The 18,306-nt window shown below is 45.3% G+C and overlaps 1 protein-coding gene across 2 annotated transcripts in view; it reads left to right on the top strand.

Moving 5' to 3' along the window:
• SAMD12 (sterile alpha motif domain containing 12) overlaps positions 1–18,306 on the top strand; it is a 279,826-nt gene that overhangs the window by 65,567 nt on the left and 195,953 nt on the right. The window contains exon 3 of one of the 2 annotated variants that reach the window (XM_054985228.1): positions 2,268–2,367. In XM_054985228.1, coding sequence (XP_054841203.1) covers positions 2,268–2,367 — 100 coding nt within the window. Of the gene's footprint in view, positions 1–2,267; positions 2,398–18,306 lie in introns of both variants that reach the window. The other variant, XM_054985227.1, reaches the window with a different exon arrangement.

The raw sequence follows: 18,306 nt of genomic DNA, 5'->3' as shown, positions 1-18,306 counted from the left end.
TCCCAAATATTCATAGAAGATGTTATTTTAGTTAAAAGAGTTACATTCCGAATTATACATTGCCAGAGTAAAATAGGTTACTTTATTCCAAATATCTTGCAATTAAAATTCTGGCCAAAGTCATCCCAGTTATTACCAAATGCATAACGATCATTTTTAAATAGCCCGGCAAATTACAGACTCTGTTTAATGGAATTGAATGTCCAATTATTACATCCAGTATCTTTGCCCAGAAAAAAACGTAGTAGTTGTGCATTCCCACCATATATGCTTAAATGTTCTGATGTGTTTCTTGCACCTCCAACAGGTAGATTTTACATTTCTTTAACCTATTGGAGTATAATGCCACCTGTACAGAATTTTCAGAGAGTTTTGTCTAAGACCTGCTTCTTCTATAAGATGTTTATCTGGTTACGTAAACCTACAACCCAGCTGTGAAAGGGAAAGATTAATTCTCAGGTCCTATTCCCAGGGCCGGCGCGCCCATTGAGGCCAGGTAGGCGGTGGCCTCAGGGTGCGGGGTGCCGGAGGGGGCGCCGGAGGAGGAGCGGGGGGCGGGAGCGCACGCCACGGAGCTGCAGCCTCCTAGCCCTCCCGCCCTGAGCCGCCGCCGCCAGCACAAGCCGCCGCTCAGCAGCCGTGTGCAGGCGTCTGCAACGGCACAGGGAAACCAAGCGGGAGAGCTCGGAGGCCACCTGCGCACCGTCCCAGTTGCCTGCCACAGCAATCGGGCTGGCGGTGCACACGCCCATGATGACATCACACATGACGTCATCACGCAGGCTGCTGCGTGTGTGTGTGTGCATGTGCGCATGGGCGCCTGGCCATCCATCCGGCCGCAGGCACCAAAAACCCTGGCACCACTGCTGCCTATTCCTATCTTGTTGTACATCTTAAATACAAACCACCCACATTACACAGAATTTTGCAGATTTTTGATGAAATCTTTTTTTGACCCCCAAAAGGTGTTCATTGTTTTTCTTCAGGAAGTCCTGTGAAATCAGAGTAGCAACATAATGGCAGCAACACAGCAAAGTTTGACCCATCTGAGGGGCTCAACCCAATGGCTGAAAGCCACTGATTCCCTAATAACTGTGCTTTGTCCAGATTTAATTTTTAACCAGGGCCATTTCCAGATGGCTTACCTGAAGCGATGTCGCGCAAAACTCACGCGAGAAAACGCGATATTTCGCGTTTTCCCCGGCACGATCCACAACATTGCGGCATGGAGCGGCTTCAGGTAAGTCATCTGGAAACGGCCCAGATCTTAGGCCAGACTCACTCTTGCTACCTGTATCATAGCAGAAATCTAAGTTTGTTTCGCAAATACAAACCGTCTTCTCCAAACCTTCTTCAATCCTATGCTTTTTCCCCATCTTCCTCCCCTAACTCACTTCACTCTCCTCTGATCTTTCACATTTAATCTTTTCATTAATTGGACAAAACTTGCACAGTTAATGAGTAATGTTTTGTTAGGTGGGCGATAACCTCAGTTACTGTATTTCATATTTCATATATGTGTTTTATGTGCCGTCAAGTCGCTTCCAACGTATGGCGACCTTCTTATTAATTGGTTTTATTGCTGTTTCTTGCCAGTTTTGGAAAGCCAAGGAGCTGGTCATCATGACTCATGAGTCCTTCAGATTGCTTAGTCAGCAGCCTCTTACCATCAGAACTGTTAAGTTGTCCATATCTGTAAAACCCTGACAAATAGCTGATAGCAAATGTATTATAAATTTTGAGAGGGTTGGATTGTTCTGTCCTTCCAAATGAATGTCTGGATAATATAGGTACTCTCCCTTCCCACCAGCACAGAAATTGGCCATCTCTGATCTTTGCCAAGTATTTTTGGAAGTGACCCAGGATATTAACATTTCTATCATTAGACCCTGAAAGGCTGAAGCACCCCTTGTTGGGGAAAACATCACATTTACTTTCCAGCTTAAAGAGCATTAATTAAGATGACATTACACGTTCCGTGATTATCCAAATTATTCCTTGAGTTACCTTTGATGATAGTTTCCCACCTGTCATGAAACTGAAATATGTCAGATAGCCCGAGCTTGTAAGTGCTGATTTATTAATTGCCAGCCATATGGAAATGTGTCAAAATACTATCCCTTTATTATTTGACTACTTCAAGGAAGTGGAACGCCGGTAGCTGGACTGTCTCTACACTGAACATCCTGGTACAAAATTGCAGCCTTGAATACTTGAGAACATATCAGGCCTAACCAAATACCTGTTTCCTTGTTCTGTCTTCCCAGTCAAATATTGTAAAACTGACCAAGCCAGTAGCACTGTGGACCCAGCTGGATGTGTGCAAGTGGCTGAAGAAACATTGCCCAAATCAGTATCAGATCTACAGTGAGTCATTCAAACAGCATGACATAACTGGTAAAGTATGAAATATCAGACATATTTTGCTTTAGAATTTGCATGTATGATTTCTCCCACTCCCCACATACACACACACACTGCAGATCTTTTTTAAGCAGCGCTGTTTGATAAAATTCATATTAAATTATTTGTCAGTTTTAGAACAATGAGAGATCAGGAAGCAAATGCAGCAACAGTATTTGAAGCAGGGCTTTTTTTCAGCTGGAACGCAGTGGAACGGAGTTCCAGAACCTCTTGAAAATGGTCACATGGCTGGTGGCCCCGCCCCCTGATCTCCAGACAGAGGGGAGTTGAGATTGCTTAAACTCCCCTCTGTCTGGAGATCAGGGGGCGGGGCCACCAGCCATGTGACCATTTTCTCTGAGGGCAACCCACTGAGTTCCACCACCTCTTTACCCAGAAAAAAAGCCCTGATTTGAAGCGACGGTTCGTGGGAAGTGTACAGCAAAAGAGCCTTACTTGCAATAAAGGCTTGCAGTTTTAATTTTTGTTTTGTTTTTAATAATGCAGGCCCAGCTTGAGAATCTGGCTAAAATGAAAGGGTATTGATAAAAGAAACCAATGTATTCTCATCTAATGTAGTTCCAAGAAATCAAGAAATGTGCCTTTTCAGGAGAAGCCATCACTCAGGAGTAGAACACAAATGCAGAATTTCCCAGGTTCATTCTCTGCTGTCTTCAATGAAAGGATCTTGGGTACCAAAAGCTGGGAAAAACCTACTTCTTCCTGAGATCTTGTAGAGCCACTGCCAGGCAGAATTGGCAGTTTTGAGCTTGGTCATTTCCGCATCCCGTTTCCGTGGCGCGATGACGTTAGAAATCGTGCCATGAAGATGCACTTGTTCCGTATGTGTTGCGCGATGTTAGGACGTGCGGAAACAACCAATGATGGGCCAGTGGTTTGTTTAAGGGGGCTTCTGGATGTTCATACAACCACACTGGAGGATGGGAGCAGCACAGAAATGAATCGAACAACTCTATTCGGTTCCTTTCTGCAGAGCCATCCGATGTTACTCTCCATACCATCTAAATTCAGCTGGTGGGCCAATGTCCATAGTCTGAACTCAGACAGGGGGCCCCAATGATGCCAACTTTATTTCCTTATTGTTATTTGTGCTTCTTTGTGGAAAAAGAGGCAGAGAGCAAAAAACAGAGGAACAAAGAAGGGACCAGTTGCAAAAGAAGAGAGAGGCCTTTTCTTTCTCATCTTCTGTTTATTGGGTTGGATCCAGACCAAATTTTCTGTCGGTGAAAGGGAATTTTCCTGCCTCCCCCTCTTCCCACTGCAGCCCACTGATCTCCATGAAATGCCGCTTCTGGGGGAAGGGGATTCTGAGGAATTGCATGAAGGTGGTCTGCAGCAGGCACGGGGAGTTGGTGGGATTTGCCAGTTTAGTCTGGATCCAGCCTGTTTATTTTAAAAGATGTATATCCCATGCCTTTCAGAAGTTTCGGGTGGCTTACAGAGTGTGCGTAAAAATTAGGTTGGCATAAAATAATAAAACAGCATGACAGAAGTCCAGGAGATAAACCGATGAAACTAATGAAGCAAACTGGAAAGACCTTCTAGAATAAGTGAAGTGTCCTTTCCACCCTCTCAAGGGGTCGAGAAAAGAGAGCTCTGCACCTCCTCTGGAAAACTGTCCTGGTGAATAGTCCAGCAGTTGTGGGAAAGGCCCACAGCCTTGCAGAAGTGCAAACGTGTCAGGGAGAAGGTGGCACTAGGAATCTTTTCTAAACCGACCTAAGGTAGTGCATGGATTCATACTGGGGCAGCCCACAAAGTTAATTTTTGTGTGGAAGAAAGAACGTGGATTGGTGCATTAGAACATTGGAATGGGGGTCCTGTGAGGTAGTTCAGAGTTAAATGTCTATCCTACGCCTGAAGGCAATAGTTTCCCAGCTACCTCATCTTTCTTTCCTTCTAAGAGAGAGATCAACCTTGTAAAGGACAGATAAATCGTTCTCTCTCTCTCTCTCTCGTTCATTGTGCTAATATAATGCCAAGGGAAATGAAGCCGTATTTTGTGCATATGAAGCTGCCTTCTGCTGAGCCAGGCAATTGGTCAGTCCAGCTCAGTAGTGCCTGTTCTGACCGGCAGCAGCTTCCCAGGGTTCAGGCAAAGGGTTGTCTTTCCCAGTACCTACTACCAGTACCTACTAAAATTTTTATTTATTTATTTATTTATTGCATTTCTAGACCGCCCTCCCCATCAGACGGGCTCAGGGCAGTGTAACAGCATACAATTTGTAACATGCAGTTTAAAAACAATAAAAACATTATAAATAAACATTAAAACACTATTCCATATACAATAAAATTTCTCGATTGACAGATATAAATAATAAAATACAGCATTTTAGGCGCAGGGCTTGGCTCTTGCATCATGCCCTGCATCACACTTATGAGCTCCTGCATGGGTGGTGGACGGTCTTCAGTGGTATGGCCAGCAAGAGGACAGCCTAGTCCCCACCAAATGCCTGGCGGAACATCTCTGTCTTGCAGGCCCGGCGGAAAGAGAACAAATCCCGCCAGGCCCTAGTTTCCTCAGACAGAGAGTTCCACCAGGTCGGAGCCAGGACCGAAAAGGCCCTGGCTCTGGTAGAGGCCAGATGGACCTCCCTGGGGCCAGGGACCATCAGCAACTGCTTATTAGCTGATCTAAGCAACCTCCAGGGAACATATGGGGAGAGGTGGTCCCGAAGGTATGCTGGGCCCAGTCCGCATAGGGCTTTGTAGGTCAACACCAGATTTTACTTATTTGTTATTTATACTTAACCTTTCTCACTGAGACTGAAGGTGGATTACACGGTGTAAAGTTAATAGGATCAGCAACTGGGACATCCCATGAAGAATACAATGAGGTTTGGATGGCAGACATTTGAAAAGAAGCAGAAATCTGATACAGAGCTGAAACGTCGTTGAAACAAAGGATAAGCAATTAAACATGGCGCATGAAACTAGGCAGAAATGATCTGCTAGGAGCATACTTACAGCAACAGACAGTATGCAGTAGAATAGTCTGCAGTCCCTGTCCCTTTACCCTTTACCAGAGCATCTCTCTGAACCATTTCCTTGCAGCACGCTCCTATTACTCGTGGTAAAAGCCCTCCTGAATAATTCAGTTTTGCATAGTTTGAGGAACGCCAGAAGAGCAGGAGCTTTTCTAACCTCATCAGGCAGATCATTCCATAACGTGGGTCACAACAGAGAATGGGTGGCATGTGGGCAGTTGTTTATTTTGCCCATTTGCAGGACAGCATCTGCAGAAGGTTCTGCTCAGATGAGTGAAGCGGCCAAGGCAGACCGTAAGGAGAGAAGCCGCCCTGCATATATTATTAGCTAAAAGATTGAAATTACAATATCTAATATAATATTAAAAAATCAAAAACAGCAAGCAAAATAACATAGAGCAAAGATCTAAAATAAATTATATCCCATATTATAAGCAAGTATTCACAAGTTAACGAAGGGGTATCGAAGCGTTGAAAAGCTTCAACATGGTCTCTATTATTTCTAAAATGAATTAGGTTGTGTGGGAGGTTACTGTTGGAACAGGAAGCCCTGAAATGTTGCAGTGCTGTGTGCAGAACAAACTTGCAGCCCTTGAAATTCTGACCTGATTCTTGGAATTCTGGCAGCTCCCAGTTGCAAAGACAATACAATGGGTCTTCTTGCTGTCTGGGATTTAATAAGTAACTGTGAACAAGTTATAAACTGGATTCTTCACCTTCAGCTAATTAAAAAGATTAAATCCCTCCTACTGGCGAAGAATTTAATATTGGCGCTTCTATTTGTGCAGACTAACAAATGCAAAATGAACGTCCCAACAGAGATCCCATGGAAATGCATAACAATGCGCTTCAATAAAGTTTTACGTCTGCATTGTGTGCAGTGAATGCAAAAATTAAATGGTTGGGTATCTGCCAGGGCCCAGGGTGCTTGAGCCAAGTGAGAGATTTCTCCCCACGCATACACCGAAAAGTATGAGGAAAGGGGCATTCTAATTTTGTGCAGAATGCCTCGAAAATTCAGAAACAACACAAGAGTGTCTCATACCACTTCCAGTTGACAGGGTAGGTATGAAATGATGGATCAATAGCTTGTGACTTCTTTGCGCAAGGCAGAGGACCTTTGCGAAGACCAAGCAGCGAGAACATGCTGGGGAAGTTGTAACCACGTACACACAGAGTGAGTGTGGTCCAGAAAATTCTGGGGTTCTCAGTTCACATGCACAACTACCCCGTCTCCCCCCACAAAGGCCTATTGATGGTGCCTTGCTTATTTATTTATTTATTTATTTATTTATTTATTTATTTATTTATTTATTACACTTGTATTCCACTCTCTCTGTAAAATAGGCTCAGAGCGGATCACATCAAAATTATAGAACAAGATAACAGAAGACAATTTCAGTTAATAAAACATAGTGCCGTTTCTATTGCACAGTCCCTCAGCAGCCAAAAACCTATGCTGGGTGGCAAGCTGCTTGACGTTCAGCAGACCAGAGAGGGGTATGTCCCTCTTTGGCAGGAGGCCGTTCATGAGGGGGGCTGCTCGCCTCAGCCACCATATGCCTGCCGGAACATCTCCATCTTACAGCCCCAGTGGAAAGAGAATAGATCCTGCTGGGCCCGTGTTTCTGTAGACAGAGAGTTCCACCAGAACGGTGCCAGGGCTGAAAAGGCCCTGCCCCTGGTCCAGCAAGACGAACCTCCCTGGGGCCAGGGACCACCATCAGATGTTGGTCTGCCAAACGAAGGGCTCTCTGGGGAACATATGGTGAGAGGGGGTCCCGCAGGTATACTGGTCCCAGTCCGTTAAAGGGACTGGGACCAGCTTGAAGGGAGAAGGGCTGTGGCTCAGTGGATGAGCATCTGCTTTGCATGCAGAAAGTGCCACGGTCAGTCCTTGGCATCTCCACTTTAAAAGATCAGGGAGGAGGTGATAGAAAAGGCTCTTCTCTCCTGAGACCCTGGAGAGCTGCTGCTGACCTCGACAGATCAAAACAACTTCACATGAATCCCAATAATGAAAGTATAAATGCTGGGATTGCTCATCTAAACATCCGCCTCACTGTGCTGTGCGTTTCGCAGTTTGATTGCTTTTGCCCGCTTTTGTTTGTGTTTGTATCAGCCTTCCTATCCGCTCTGTGTACAGAGAACCTGGAAATGCCTTCCCAGCCTCAGCAGGTGTATGGTTGAATCATCCTATGCAAATCTTGTATTGTTAAAGTATCAGACTAGAGGAGCCTTAGCCCATGACTGGCAGCACAAGCCTCGAAAAGGAAGCTTTTAATGAAAATCATCAGTGCTCCCTGTATCTATTTTCCTTAATTAATAAAGGTAGATTTGTTCAGACGTGGATTGAAAAGTGATGCAGTGAGCAGGCGTAGGGATGTGGTTTCTGAGGTCTTTGGAGCTAGGAAACATCACCCGGCTGTCTTAACAGTTCCTGCAAAAGGAAGCTAGAAAAACCGAGCTTTAGGCTAGCAAACTTTCTGAATTGTGTGTTGCGGCACTGTAACGTTTTGCAAGAGAACTGCTAAAGTCTCTTGTGAACATAAAAGCACTCAAAAGGGATAATTTTATGCAACCACACAGAAGCTAATGTTAGAGTAGCTAAGCTTCCACTTAGCTGCTGCAGCCGATGAGCCTCCAACCACATGCAAAGGCTGGAGATGTGCTGGACAAGAAAGTGTAAATGTTTGGATCTGAAGGATATGCATGTTCTTTTTGAGTCGGATCTGAAATGTATTTATTTAATGTATTGTCGAAGGCTTTCACGGCCGGAGAACGATGGTTGTTGGGGGTTTTCCGGGCTGTATTGCCGTGGTCTTGGCATTGTAGTTCCTGACGTTTCGCCAGCAGCTGTGGCTGGCATCTTCAGAGGTGTAGCACCAAAAGACAGAGATCTCTCAGTGTCTGAGAGATCTCTGTCTTTTGGTGCTACACCTCTGAAGATGCCAGCCACAGCTGCTGGCGAAACGTCAGGAACTACAATGCCAAGACCACGGCAATACAGCCCGGAAAACCCCCAACAACCATTATTTATTTAATGTTCCCATCTGGGTCCATTCATAGTTTGCCAGCCATCTGAATATGTGTAAAAGTGGAGGCGGAAGAAGTTGGTACGGACATGCATGCAGAGCAAATTATGTGCATTGTGCTTTGTGGTGCAGTCCTAAGTAGAGTTACAGCCTGCTTAGCCATTGACTTCAATGGAATTCAAAGGATGCAACTTTGCTTAGCGCTGTTAATGTCGGATCACCTAAGTGGTATCTGTTTTTGCCGTCCCTTCCTTCCTTCATTATAAATCTCTAGGATGCTTTTCAAAGCCCTGTGAGTTAGAAGCAGATGGTGCCAGGAAGTTTGTGCGGTAGGGGAAACGCTTGAGGCAGATTGCTCTTTAAAGCCATTGGTTTGCAGCAGGGAGAAGTTGGTAAAGATACCCTGAAAATGACATACTTTGCACGTTCAGGTATGTGTTGCGGATTTCACATTCACAGCTGAGCATTTACATGCAAAATGGACTGGTGAAACTCACCGCCACTGGATGTAGCTTAGATGGCTTTAAAAGAGGATTAGACATGGAGGATAAGTTCATCATTGGCCACTAGCCATTGTGACTAAATGGAACTCCCAGTTCAGAAACTCTGTGCTAGTTGTTGGGAGGGAATGGGCTGCCGGTCTTCTGGAACATCTGGTTGGTGTCTATTGGAAACCGGATGCTGGGCTCGATGGATCATAGTCTGATCCTGTGGGGCTCTTATAGCACAGTCCAGACTGTGACAGTGTCAGGAACCTGTTAGTGTAAACCTGATGCCGTTCCTCCTACACAACCCTAATACAAACCACTGGAATCATAGAGTTTTCTCTGCAGCAGCTTAGATGCTCCCATTTAAGGTACAGTCTGACATCTCCAGTCAGGGCAGCCGTGCGACTTGGCAAATACAGTTGCTTACATATACGGCAGCATTCCTGTAGAGTGTGAACAACAGGCATCTGGCTTTAAACAGCTGTGCGTGCACGCTTTTGGGAGCCTGGCCTAATTAGGTAGTGTGTTGACCTGAATGTGTGAATTGCAAATTAAGTGCCACACATGGAACTTTTGTATCAATCTGGCGTCTTCCCAGGACTCAGCCAGTTCAGATATTCAGCTGCAAGCTGTCAGCTGTTGAGTGATCTGCATGCATGTGTGTGTGTGTAAAGTGCCGTCAAATCACAACTGACGTATGGCAATCCCAGCAAGGGGCTGTCAAGGCAAGTAAGAAACAGAGGTGGTTTGCCAGTGCCTTCCTCTGCAGAGTCTTCTTTTGTGGTTGCCCATCCAAGTACTAATCCTGCTTAGCTTCTGAGATCTGACAAGATGGGGCTATACCATGCCACCTTCCCTACCGATCTGCATGTATGAACAATCCCGATTTTATTAACGGAAAGAGAAACAAAGGTTGCTTTTTCTGGCCTTCGCAACAGTGATGCTCTAGAGACGTGTAATAATTTTCAATTCCTCAAGGGGGAGCTTGCACACAAATTTACTAAGCCAATTTTTAAAAAATTGTGTATGTATGTGTCTTGTGTTGTTTGTTTGGGTCACTCTGTAATGAGATCCTGCCTTAGAGAATGAATTGCAATTATTCAGAGAGCTATAATTTAATACAGCAGATGCATTTTATCCCCGAACCTGTCAAAAAATTTTGTATTCCCTGAGACAAAGCTCGTCGTCCCTGCCATTGTAGCTACATTTGCTTAGATTTTGGTCACTTGTCTTCCTCTTCTTAACCCCCTGTCCCGCCCACTTTTTGTTTTAAGCTGCTGAAAGCATTATTTTCTAGTCTGAAGTGTCCCTGGATGGCAAAATTAGCTTTTTCTCCTTTTGCCTGTGTTATGAGTTGTGCCTGTTGAATGAGTTGAGAGAATATGACTGGTGCAAATATTTATTTATTTGTAGCCTCCTTTTCTTTTTGATTGGGAACTCAACAGGGCTTAGAACATCGTTCTCCCCTCCTCCATTTTCTTACAACAACCTGTGCAGTAGGCCAGGTTGAAAAATTGTGACGGGCCCAAGGTCAGCCAGCAAGTTTCCATGGTAGAAGTAAGGATTTGGACCTGGATCTCCCTATATCCTAGTCTTTCACTGTATCTGCTATGCTATGCCACCCAGCGAGTGAACTTCCATGGCAGAGTGGGGTTTCGAATCTGGGATCCCAAGATCCTAGTCTGGCACTCTATCCACTATGACACACTGCCTTTGGCTGTCTGCACATCATAAGCACATTTTAGTTCTTGAGCTAAATGCAAAAGGACAAAATTTAGTCTGTGGACTGGAGGTTCTCTATCCTGTTTTTAAGGCTAAAAGTTAACATTGCTGAAGGTGTTTTGCTGACCACACCTAAAAATGTCCCTTTTTTAGAGGAGCCAAATGCTTAAAACAGTTACATGGGACAGCGTTCTGTTGAAAATGCAAAGCTGCCCAGGTCCAAAGCTAAAATATCATTGCAGAATATCTTTTTCTCCGGTCTCTTAATATGCATACAGAATAACGGTCCATTGGAGTGTAGTTAGAATTAACTTACTAAAGAACCTGGCCCCTGAATTACTGTTTGTTCTTTTCTGAGGTTTAAATTTCATAAATGCATGAAATACATTTGAGAACCAACATAGACTTTCAGCACAAAGCATCACTCTCCTCCTTTTTATTTCCCTGCATACCTACAAAACTGCCAATAAAGACTGGCAAAAATAAGCTACATCGATTTTCTGCATCCACCCTCAGGATCGTAGAGGAAACCTGCCATTTAGAAAGTAGACGATCTTGAAGCACAGCCCCTTTCAAGCTGTTTCAAGCCATGCCCCTTCCCCAAAAGAATCAATGGCTGTTGGGGTAGGGGGAGAAGGCAGCTCTCAGATAAGATAACTTGGATATAACAAAATCAGTAAGAAGGCACAGAAACGAGCATATTGGCGGAGTTAAATTAGGAGGCCTTCTCTAACTTTTCAATCGTTTACAACTTTTTAAGAGCATTAACCATTTTAATGAAGTTATTCTAAGGGGTGTTTGTATACTTGGTACAGGATATTGTTTCACAGTCACAGGCTCACTCTTATTAAACTCTTCTTGATATTAGCTTCTAATCCCCGCTCCCCACTTTCGTATTGGGGTTGTAATGAAATCAAAGTTACTTCATTGGAATTAAGCCGTCCGTGCATCAACCCAAAACCTGACACACGGTAACTCATTTTGGTCACTAAGATTTAATTTTACAAGATCTGGTATTTGAAGAGGGAAAGAGACAAAAGAAACAGACAAGTAAATCATTAGCTTTGACTTTGTTTGTTAATGTGACTTAGCCAGTTTTGCAAGGAGCATAACTAAAAGGTATAAAGACAATCACAACAAATATTATCCCCTCCCCAAATAGCCTCCCGGAGAGAATTTAATTTCTGTCCAGCAAACAAGATATAACCAACCTTTTAAAATTTGATCCGGTCTAACATCGATAGTTATGGTTGTTTTGTGATCTGAAGGAGTCCCTGCTGGAGCCAGGTAAGTATGAACTCATCGTAGCTGTCGCAATTAATATGACAGGAAGTATAAGGGAGAGGCTACAGCAGACCATTAATTGAATCAAGGCCTCCGCACCTAGAAACTGCAAGAATCTCTCCTCTGCAACCCTATCCACCTTGGAATGAGGGTCCTGTAAGCGTCCCTGCTTCCTATAGTTTATTAACATCATTAGTACCCTGCCTTTCCCCCCTGTGGGGACTCAAAGCAGCTCACATTGTTCTCCCTCCCTCCCAGCTCCCACCAGAAAATGAAGCTGATGGAGTGCCCAACAGACACATTGGCTGTGCTTCAGATCCGGTGTCCTGTCTGCTGTTTTTTGCTCTGCCTCTCCCTAAATTTGCACCTGTTGGATTCCAACAGACCTGTTTGCCCATCCTTGACCTGTGTGCCCTTAGCGTCTCTTATCCAGTTGTATTCGCTTTATCTTGGTATGTCCCTGAGGGCCAAACTAGATGATACTGTGTCCCCAACTCTGCTACAGGGACTTGCTGCTATTTTAGTTACTTTTTTTTAACTTTAAAACCACTGCAAGGCCTAATCCTTCTGGGGACTATGGTGTGGGGGAATGAGGGGATCTTCTCTCCCTCCCCCCCTTCCCTCATGCCATTTTCAAGAGCTCAGTTTCAGTGGACTGAGACTGGCATAACTCTGTATAGGACTGAACTATTCTGTACTTGCTAGAAGAAGGAGTTGTTGACTTTCTCTTTGCTGCACTTTAGCACCGCCGCTCTGAATGACCACAGGATGGTACCAGCTTGCCAGGGCCAGGTCCTCTAAAACGGCTGGCTCTGGCCAAACCCCTCCATTTAATTTATTTTTTCAGTTACTTCTTTCATTTACAGTCCTCTTTTCTCACTGAAACTCAAGACAGATTACTCCATTAAAAACAGCAGAGTGAAAACAATATAAAACACTCAACCAACAGTAAATAAAGCTGGGTTACAAAATTAGAGAGCAAAGCACTAAAACAGTAAATGCAATATAATGGTATAATGCATACAAATCATGTAAGCTGAGCTGAGCTACAAGCTTGGTAAACGAGGCACTAAGGAAGTGCTGTATATGCAAGGAATGAGGCAATGACAACTGCCTAAAGCGCACAACCTTATTCCCTATTATAAAAATGACATCCTGAACAATTCCATTTTACAGTCTTCAGACACCTAAAGACTTTCTGGTTCACCTCCCAGCAGCCAGTGCAGGTAAAAGCAGGGAGAGACTTTGGGTATGTGGGACAGTAGCCAGACAGTAGCCCTGCCTACAGTTTCTGTGAGTGGAAGGATTTCTGTCTGTAGAGTGCAATTTCCCTGCCTTCCCCTGCTGTAGCAGCCTGGAATGCCCCCCCCCACCCCATGTTGGGGGGATCAGAAGTCTGCCTCAGGAGGCAGTGGTAATTACTTCCCATGTGCCCCTGTGTTCCTGTCAGTTGCCACTTAGTGGCCAAGTGGCAGACACTTTTTGTTGAGCAGGAAACTAGGCATGCTCTGGGGAAGTGGAGTAGGGAGTCTGTTTTCAAGATGGAGGCGCTGCTGAGGATTTCTGTGCTACAGGTAAAATAAATAAGGTTGAAAGGCCAAGCCTTGCAACTAGTGGGAGGGTTGGGGATGGGGATGTGGGGACATGTGACATCAGTAATGTCACTGCATCACTTCTGGGTTTTACCATAGAGTTTCAAGCGATTCCTAGAGCTACCATTGTCACTTCTGAGTGATGCACTGGCAATGAGGCCAGAGGCCTTTTTTACCATTTTCCCCCCTGCTGCCACTTGGAGTTGTGGAGGGCAATGGATGATTGCCCAGTATAGGCTGACACATGGTAAACCTACAAATAAAGCAGATTCATACCCATTTTTCTTGCTGATGTGAACTCAAACTTTATACCCTGTCTTCCTTGGGTGAAAATTTTCAGATTTTTGTGAGCTGCCATTTGTGCTGGATGGAGGGGACAAACAAATTTAGCCAGAGCTCAATCACCTTACATTGACATACCAGGTGAACATCTACCTTCTGGTCCAATAAACTGTAGGTGGGGCAGCCACATGAAAAGATTTAACACATAATAATAATAATAACAACATTCGATTTATATACCACCCTTCAGGACAACTTAATGCCCACTCAGAGTGGTTTACAAAGTATGCTATCATTATCCCCACAACAAAACACTCTGTGAGGTGGGTGGGGCTGAGAGAGCTCCAGAGAGCCGTGACCAGCCCAAGGTCACCCAGCTGGCTTCAAGTGGAGGAGTGGGGAATCAAACCCGGCTCTCCAGATTAGAGTCCCGCACTCTTAACCACTACACCAAACTGGCTGAGTTCTAACAAACTGGGAAATTTCTCCAGTTTGGATCTGGAGGATCTGTACACTCTCAAGACTCAGGTGTTTCTTCTGTTGTGGTCCTTTGGGGCAGGCTCAGGGATTGTCCGGATCTGACAACCATGGATGCCCTCTAGGCATGATGGAGAATGTAAATTTTTCCGTACGGGCACTGCAGTGCTTGCTTTGCCATGTTCTTGTAGTACTTTTTTGTGAACTTCTCTTCATTGAAACTAGAAAACTGCACCTCCAGGGAATAACTACAAAGACCTTCATTTTGTTTTGGTTGCCAGTGGTTTGCTTTATTGAAGGCTTCCTTTTGATTCGTAGACTTCTTTTTATCCAGAAACTCAAAACTTGCGCTCAATTCTAAGGAGAAAAAGCATTCCTCCCATAAAATCTCCCAAAAAGCAGCGATTAAATTTTCATCCCTAATGATCACGCTTCACCTCTCCTGACACATGAAATTGCGCAACTAGCAAATGTTCAGGTGCTTGAGCTGATGTGTTACTCACAACCACCAATCTATTTGATTAGCGTTCAATAAACAAAAAGCAAGCTCGGAAAAACTCTTGAAGAGAAGGACAGACGTTCTTCACCTGTCAGTGGAAAGGAAAGTCAGTTTTCAAAAGTGGGGCGGGGGGAGAAACGTGATTTTATAATTTGCGTTGTTTTAAATGGAAAAAACAGAAAACAACATCAGGGAGAACAATGACAGGGAATAGGATGAAAATCACCAGCATAATTTGGTGATGTCAAGGTTTCATTTTAAAAAGAACCCTCCTATGAATTCAGTCTTTTAAAAAAATGATATATTTTGAGATAGGGCTTGTTTGTAAATTGCCCTGTGTGGTACAATCCTACTTGCTGTAACTGCACACAGCCAGTGTGGTGGTGTCGTCAGACTGTTCTACAAGGTCTGAGAAGCCCTCAGGGAACATGAAGGCTTAGCCGTGCTCTCTCATCCTCACCTATTTATTTATTACATTTTTATCCCACCCTTCCTTTTAAAGGTTTCAGGGTGGTGTACATTGTTCTCCCTTCCTCCATTTTCTCTCTCTTCACACCACAGCCCCAATCCAAATCGGGCCCACGCATGCCGAGGACGTATTGTGCTTCAGAATATGTCTGTGCTTGACCGGATGCAGAGCTTTTTTTCAGGGGGAACGCGGGGGAACGGAGTTCCGGAACCTCTTGAAAATGGTCACATGGCTGGTGGCCCCACTCCCTGATCTCCAGACAGGGGAGTTTAGATTGCCCAGCGGCGCGGAGGGCAATCTCAACTTCCCTCTGTCTGGAGATCAGGGGGCGGGGCCACCAGCCGTGTGACCATTTTCTCTGAGGGCAACCCACTGAGTTCCACCACCTCTTTTCCCAGAAAAAAAGCCCTGACCGGATGCATTCCAAGAGAAAAAGCAAGATGTAGTTAGGCTCTGAAGGAAGTAATGATTCAGGAGTCCCCTCAGTCCGAATCCTGCTTGGGCCACAAACTCACTACGTGGACTCAAGGAAGTGGTTGCTAGGTTTGCCTTTTCCCATCTGCAAACGATCAGGCAGCTCGCCCCCTACCTTTTGACCCATGATCTCACAACAGTGATCCAGGCAACGATCACCTCCAGATTAGACTACTGTAACTCGCTCTATGCAGGGCTTCCCTTGGGTCTGGTCCAGAAATTACAGCAGGTCCAGAATGCAGCCATGTGAGTCCTTACGAATACTCCATATGGGGCACATATAACTCCTGTCCTACAGCAGCTGCACTGGCTCCCTATGGAGTTCCAGATCAAATTCAAGGTTTTGGTCTTAACCTATGAAGCCCTTAGTGGACTGGGACCAGCATATCTTCAGGATCACCTCTTGTCATATGTGCCCTGGAGGGTGCTCCGCTCAGCTGATAAAAACCTGCTGGTGGCCCCTGGCCCCAAGGAGGCTCACTTGGTCTCGACCAGAGCCAGGGCATGCTTGGTCCAGCACCAACCTGGTGGAACCCTCTGTCTGTTGCAACTCAGGCCCAACAAGATGTACTACGTATCTTTTTGTCGGGCCTGTAAGACAGAGATGTTCCGCCAGGCATATGGTTGAAGCTGAGTCAGGACTCAGGAGTGAGCTTCCTGCTGGTCTCCTGTTGGGATAGTGAGACCCCCTTCCCGGTTTTCCATCAGTGGGACCATTGCTGTTCTTCACTTCCCACCCCATGGAAATGTTTTACTGGGGGCTGGGAAAAATGAGCCACCATCTAGGATTATTTTTATGACTGACACGTTTTTTTATTATGATTTTAATGTAAAATTTAAAGTAAAATTTTTAATGTGAATGTAATCCTGATGTCATTCGCTCTGAGCCTGTTCACAGAGAGAGCGGACTACAAATTTAATAAATCAAATCAAATCAAGCAGACATTCAATGCTACCCTGATGCTTGATGTTTATCAGTCAGTGCCTTAATTCCTATTTGATGAGTGCCCCTTTTTAAAGGAAGCTGAATAAGGAATTTAAGACTTTATCTTCAGAGCAGGGTGAGCAACATAAAACTGCTCTCCTCTCTGCTGGCTGTCAACAGGGCCAGATCTAAGGGGGGCAGGGGGGTCACTTGCCCCCAGTGCTGATGAAGGGGGGGTGCCGGGCATGGCTGCTGGCCAGGAGCACACACGGCGCAGCTGGCGGCAGCAGCACAGGCAGCTGAGCGGGAGGGCTGGGAGGCCGCCCGCACACCGCTCCAGCTGCCTGCGCCGATGGGGCGGCCGGCTCGCAGCTGCTGGCTGGGGAGTGCACAAAATTGTGGGTGTGCTCCCAGGGGCGGTGTTCCCTGCGTGATAACATCACGCACAGTGACATCATCACACAGTCTGGGTGCATGCACGCACTGGCAGTCACAGGGGCGGCAACAACCCTGGAGCTACCCCCGGGGCCAGCGAGCCTCGCCACGGCCCTGGCTGTCAAAAGCTACTGCAAGTGTGAACAAAAGACTACCTCACATCTGAGATGCTCTCTATTTTGCCACCAAAGTTCAGAACCCACTCCATCCTCTGCCTCTAGATTTGTATAGCCCCTGCAGCAGAATTACTGTTCATTCAACAAGTAATTAAATAATGGAGGTGATGCCTATGGACATAAGTGATGGCCAACAAGTTTTAGGGGGGGGGAGTAGACAGATTCGCAGAGGATAGGTCCATCAATGGCTCCCTAGCTGTGATGACTAAAGGAAACCTCTACATCCAGGTGCAGTAAACCTCTGAATACCAGTGCTAGAAGGCAACATTAAGGGAAGGCCTTGGCCTCATATCCTGTTTGTAGGCCCTCCAGAGCAACTTGTTGGCCGGGATGCTCAACGAGAAGGAGCATGGGTCAGATGCAGCAGGGCTCTTGCCTTCTTAGGAGGTAGTAGAATCCAGAGTTGGGAGAGGGAGCCGTGCTGCTTCAGGATCCAGGATGAAGGCACCATTTTTGAACATTTTCCCTGTTGTCAGAAATTCCCTGGAGTTAAAATCAGGTATGAGAGAGAGAGAAAGAGGCAGAGAGAGAGAGTTTGCAAATCTGCATTACAGACTGTAAACCTGTCCAGTCAAGGGGGCAGGGGGACAAGGCTGGAAAAAGTGCAGATAGCTGGTCATCTAAGCTCTCGTATTTGTCATCATCAGCTCTTAGAAATGGGTCCATTTCACACAGCTTTGAGCACGTCTGGAGCATAAGAGAATTGAGATGGGGACCTTGGAATATTTTGTGTTTTTCTTAGTCCCTTTGAGTGACGACACACACTCATTTACACACACACGCACGTACAAATTGTGCACATCATCCTCTGAAGGGTTAGCCTAACTTATATTTCAGATATGAAAACACAGGATCCCCTCTTGTCCTCTCCCCCGCTCCCCGCTGCCCCTGGACTTTAGCTGTGTTATGCTTTGAACTACCTATATTTAAATAAAAAGTACATAATCTTGAACAACAGGATATCATTTTAAAAAATTAATTCTGGGAAGAACAACAAATCCCTCAATCATCGTCCAAGGACTTAAAATGTCTAC

The sequence above is a fragment of the Eublepharis macularius genome, chromosome 7, assembly GCF_028583425.1.
Source record: "Eublepharis macularius isolate TG4126 chromosome 7, MPM_Emac_v1.0, whole genome shotgun sequence".
Classification (NCBI taxonomy): domain Eukaryota; kingdom Metazoa; phylum Chordata; class Lepidosauria; order Squamata; family Eublepharidae; genus Eublepharis; species Eublepharis macularius.
This window is presented reverse-complemented; position numbering and strand designations above follow the sequence as displayed.